Here is a 5,797-nt window from a genome sequence, read left to right as displayed (position 1 = left end):
CCCCCGATCAATAAGTTAGTCTTCTTTCAGAAGACTGGAGTCTAAGGATCATTTAGTTAGGAAAACATTGTCCTGTAGACCCTATAGATTAGAAATTGACTTTTTCAGTTGCTCAGTTAAAATCAAGAAAGGTGTCTTTATTTTAGTATATAATGTTGTTCCTGCCACTCCCTAAGGGATTCATTATATGGATTATGGGGATGATAGTAATTCTTTTTGAGTGTTGCACAGTGTGGAACATTGTGTAGCAAATATTTTCCCAAGGATTTGTTGATTCCAAAGTCAGTATAGTTCAGTCTGATACTTCCATGAAATAGTTTCCAGAGTCATCTTGAAATGGGGAGATTCTTGACAATTGAGGTGGCTAACAAGGAAGCTTGGCAAGGGTAGGTTGTATAAAAATGAGTCAGCAATAGAAATTTGACTTTCTAGAAGACAGTGTCAGCAAAGCTGTTGCCCCAGTAATACAATGTTGATCAAGTGCTGGTTGTACCCTTATTAAAATGTATAATTATGCCTAATAATCGGTTTCACTGACATTTGTGTTACATGTATATAAACTATTTTGATCATATTCAAACACCTATCTGTTATCCTCTCCTTTCCCCCACAGACTTTTGTGTATGTTTATATATCTCAGAGTTACCTTAATATAGCTCAGATTTCTTCTCATACCACCTCCAAATAAGTACCTTTTAACAATGAAAAGTAACAGCAAGGATAAAGAAACCTAGAGGGATGAATTTCTTTTTCAAGAAGGCATTTCTCTTACTACATTCAAACATCATTTAAATAAAAGAGATAAATTCAAGTGCTTGGTAACCAGTGATCTATTTCTTTTTATGATTTTTGTCTATTTGTATATAAAAGATAAGGTTATAATTTTTGTAATATTAATGCATCTGTTAAAAGGTATAAATATTCTTTTTGCTCTTACATTAGAATTTCATTCTGATAAGATTTGCTTTATTTTCTCTAATGTGCCTTCAAAGTTTTTAAAGGAGATTTCTTGCTTTGCTTTGCTTTTCGTTTGTTGTTTGAGACAATGTCTCATTATGTAACTCTAGCTGACCTGGAACTTGCCATGTACATCAGGCTGACCTCGCTCAGCTCCACTGCTGTGTCATAGTTAGGGTTTCTTTTGCTGAGACAAAATACCAAAACCAAAAGGCAAGTTGGAGAGGAAAGGGTTTACACATCATCATTGGCGTTCATCACTGAAGGAAGTCAGAACATGAACTCAAACAGGGCAGGATCCCAGAGGCAGGAGCTGATGCAGAGGCCATGGAGGGTGCTGCTTACTGACTTGCTTCCCATGGCTTGCTCAGCCCACCTTATAGAATCCAGGAGCAGCAACCCAGGGATGGCATCACCTGCAGTGTGAGCTGGGCCCTCCCCCATTGATCACTAAATGAGAAAATGCCTTACAGCTGGATCTCAAGGAGGTATTTCCTTAGCTGGGGCTCCTTCCTTGTGTCAAATTGACATACACAACCTCCCAGTACAGCCTGCTTTTGCCTCCTAGGTGCTGAGATTAAAGGCTTCTGCCCCCATGTCCAGTTACAGCAGATTTCTTTATGTCCTCTTGCAGTTTTTCATATTGGTAAAATTAAATAGATACAGAAACCCCATCTTGATCATTAAGTATAAATTAAGAAATGAATGTTAATGTTGAGTTAAATTTGGAGGTTGCATACATGTGAATATAGAAGGTTGGATTATTATTAATCCTATCAAACACTTCTAAGTAATCCATTAAACACTCCTGCTTATATATACTTAGAAAATACAAAGATAACTGAACTCTGATCTATACTGATAAAGTTTGCTGTCAAAATTAACATTTAAGACTTTGAAAACTGCCAGGCAGTGGTGGTGCACGCCTTTAATCCCAGTTCTCGGGAGGCAGAGGCAAGCAGATCTCTGAGTTTGAGGCCATCCTGATCTGCAAAACAAGTTCCAGGACAGCCAGGACTGTTACACAAAGAAACCCTGTCTCAAAAAAAAAAAAGACTTTAAAAACCCTATTGTCAGCCGGGCAATGGTGGCGCACGCCTTTAATCCCAGCACTCAGGAGGCAGAGGCAGGCGGATCTTTGTGAGTTCGAGGCCAGCCTGGTCTACAGAGCTAGTTCCAGGACAGGCTCCAAAAAAAAAAAAAATGCTCCTGGGAGCCTGTTTCGGGCCTTTGAACAGTATCTCCTTGCTTTGTAGCACAGAGTGAGCAGGTTCTTTTCTTTGTCATATAAAGGCCATATTCTGACATGGGATTTGCATCTCATAGTCCTGTTTAAACTAAGTCTTTCTGTGTATAGCTGTAGCTACTCAGGTAAAGGTAGTGTTTTTCCCCATTCTCACATAACAGAGCTGAGCCACAGGTCATGGGCAGAGCTGGGATTTCTAGCTTAGGTTCTCATGATTCTTTTTTTTTTAATATTTATTTATTATGTATACAATATTCTGTCTGTATGCCTGAAGGCCAGAAGAGGGGGCCAGACCTCTTTACAGATGGTTGTGAGCCACCATGTGGTTGGTGGGAATTGAACTCAGGACCTTTGGAAGAGCAGGCAATGCTCTTAACCACTGAGCCATCTCTCCAGCCCAGGTTCTCACGATTCTAAACTCAATGGTTTTAGCCATGATTGTTAATAGTACTGGCTTCTTGACAAGTTATCTTTAAGTTCTCCTCAAGCTCTAGAGTTTAACATAAATAATGCCCATGTTAAATTCTAGAGAACAGTTTAATGTGTTATCTTAAATCATTGAATTGCTTATGGATCTTGTCAGGTCAATTACCATAAAATTAGTTTTCATCTTCTGTAGTTAAGGAGTAGATATGAGTCTTGTCTGTTGTCAAACTTCTGTGTTAGGATGAGGTGATGCTTTGTGTTTTAAACTATTATTTCTTCCCTTTTTCATAGCTTCCTATATTACAGAGACATGGGATAACTCATATAATTTGCATACGGCAAAATATTGAAGCAAACTTTATTAAACCAAACTTTCAACAATTATTTAGGTAAGAATTATTGCTGTGATTTATAGAAAAATGTTAAGGTCAAAACACGTACTATTTTATTATTGTTACTGATGTTTGAAGTGTTAAGGATTGAACGCAGAGCTTCAAGCATGCTAGGCAAGTATTCTGTAATGACCTTGTTTCAAGTTTGTTACATAATGTAACTTTCCTTTGTACCCACCTATTTTGTAAATATCAGCTATATGGAATATATTTTAATAGAATTTAAAATATTTAAATCATGTTTCTAATTCTAGAGGTTTAAAAGGATGTATAATAAAACGTATGTTTCTGTACTCTTATCTCCTTGATAGTTTGTCCCCTTCCCCAAAGGCATCTACTGTTATTTCTTCATTGTGTGTCCATTCAGAAGCATACAAGCTAATTCCTATAGATAAGGTCGTTTTACTAGTTTTTTGAGTCTGCTCCTCACCCCACTTCCCACTCCTATTTACACATGGCAGCAGTCAAAGAACAACCAAGTTGAGAAGTGGTCTTTTGTTCACAGAAGTGTGTGCCAGGTTAGTTGGCCCTCAGGCTTTGGGGCATTCTCTGTCATAGGAGAACTGGGCTTACAGATGTGAGCGTCCAAGCCTAGCTTTACTTTTCAAGATACTGGATATTTTTGGTTTGGTTTTTGATTTTTCGAGACAGGGTTTCTCTTTGTAACAGCCTTAGCTGTCCTGAACTCACTTACTAGACCAGGCTGGTCTTGAACTCAGAGGGGATACATCTGCATCTTCTTCCCAAGTGATGGGATTAAAGGTGTGTGCCACCAATGATCTGGCTCAAGACACTGTTTTTAATTATGTGTGTGTTTTTCTGTGGATATGTACACTGAGTGCAGATATCCCTGGAACTGGACGTACAGGTGATGGTCACCTGCCAGATTTGGATGTTGGAAGCAAATTGAAGTAATCTTTGAGAGCAGTCTATTCTCTTAACCCTGAACCATCACTCTAGCTCTCATTCCTAGCTTTTTAAAAAAAATTTCTTATTTGCACTTCAGGGCAGGCCCCATGCCCAGGAATAGCTAGTTGGCCAGCACAAAATAAACACCATGTTTTAGGTGTGCTTTTTGTTTTACTTTGCTTTACCATGTTTTGTCTTGTTGGGTTTTGTTTATTTGTTTTGATTCTCATTTTTCGCATATGTGTGTACGCATGTGTGCGTGCAAGTGTCTGTTTTTAAAGAAAAACCTTTTATGTGTATGGTGTTTTGACTACGTGTATGTCTGTTTATCAGTTGTGTGCTTGGTGCCCATGGAGGTTTGACGAGGACATCAGATCCCCTGGAACTGAAATTACAGTTGTAAGCTGCTATATAGATGCTGGGAATCAAACCTCAGTCCTGAAAGAGAAACCATTTCACTTAATAATAATTAATAGCAATTAATACTTAATTATTAACACTTAATAGTAATTAAGTAAACTGTTTCTCTAGCCCCCACATCCAGATTTTTATATGGTGGTGGGTCTTGGAATTTTAACTCAAGCCCTCACAGTTGCATGGCTAATGCACTACCCACAAAGCTATCTCTCCAGTCTCCCCCAAACCCACTCTTTATTTATCCTTTTAAATTTTTTTGAGAACAGGGTCTTATGTAGCCAAGGCTGATCTTAAATGAATGATCCTCTTGCCTCAGCTTCCTAAGGCCTGGGATTTTATGAACACTATGCCTAGCTTTAATCAATGTCTTGTTGTGCATTTCTGTGTTTGCAGATTTTTTGTATATTCATATGTCTATATGACATGTAATAATTTTCATTTAATTTAAATGTAAATATACTGATAGGGTAAATTTGTAGAATTGTATCTAAGAATATGAGCACATTACATTTTAATAGGTTGCAGATTACCCTCCAGTGTAATGTATCAGTTAATATTTCACTATCAAGAATGAGTGACTGCTCTCTTAATACTTCTCCGAGACAGTTATAAAATAGGAAAATTTGTTTCCAGTCTGCTAGAGTTAAATACTTTTTCATACAATTTTAGCTTTCTCATTTTTATTTATTTATTTTAATTTTTCGGGACAGTGTTTCTCTATATAACAGCCCTGCTGTCCTTGAATTTTTGCTGTAGACTAGGCTAACCTTGAACAGAGATCCACCTTTCTCAGCTTCCTGAGTATTGTGATTAAAGGTGTGTGCTACCACCACCCAGCTTCTCTCGTCTATCTTACTGATAAGTGCAGAATAACTAATGGTCTTAATATTTGTTATTTTAGATTCATTTTAAAAATAAAGTTGGGCTTAGTGATTCATGCCTATAATCCTACCACCAGGAGACTTAGGCAGAAGGATTATAATTCAGTGCCAGCCTGGACTACATACTGAAACTGATTTATAAGACAAATACTATAACAGTAATAAAGACTATATTACACATGCTAAAGATAAAAGCTAAAGATAAAATGAGGCCCCTGATAATTGGGAGATAAGTGACGAATGTTTTCTTTAATATTTTTTATAGAAATACCCTATGTCTATATAAAAGTATTTGTTAAAAATATCGTCTTTAACTTGGGATATGTAAGCCAACTGTTAAAAATATCTTAATGCTTGTTTTACTGGTTGTAAATATGAGTATAACTTATATACATAGGGCACTCAAATGTCTGTGCAGCTACCTGATGTAAGTGCTGGGAATTGAATTCAGCTTCTCTAAAAGAGCAGCACATGTTCTTCACTGCTAAGTCATCTCTCCATCCCCTTGTTTTGTTTTTTGAAACTAGTAACTCAGGCTGGCCTGGATCTCGACAGTCTCGCTGCCTTGC

At 37.4% G+C, this 5,797-nt stretch overlaps 1 protein-coding gene across 1 annotated transcript in view; it reads left to right on the top strand.

Annotated features, from left to right (window-relative positions):
- Positions 1 to 5,797, top strand: part of Styx (serine/threonine/tyrosine interacting protein) — a 34,538-nt gene that overhangs the window by 13,362 nt on the left and 15,379 nt on the right. Inside the window, exon 4 of the mRNA XM_005355386.2 lies at positions 2,921 to 3,018. Coding sequence (XP_005355443.1) covers positions 2,921 to 3,018 — 98 coding nt within the window. The remainder of the gene's footprint in view (positions 1 to 2,920; positions 3,019 to 5,797) is intronic.

Source organism: Microtus ochrogaster, chromosome 17 (assembly GCF_000317375.1).
Source record: "Microtus ochrogaster isolate Prairie Vole_2 chromosome 17, MicOch1.0, whole genome shotgun sequence".
NCBI lineage: Eukaryota > Metazoa > Chordata > Mammalia > Rodentia > Cricetidae > Microtus > Microtus ochrogaster.
Note: the sequence above shows the minus strand (reverse complement) of the source record. Positions and strands in the feature narration are given on the sequence as shown.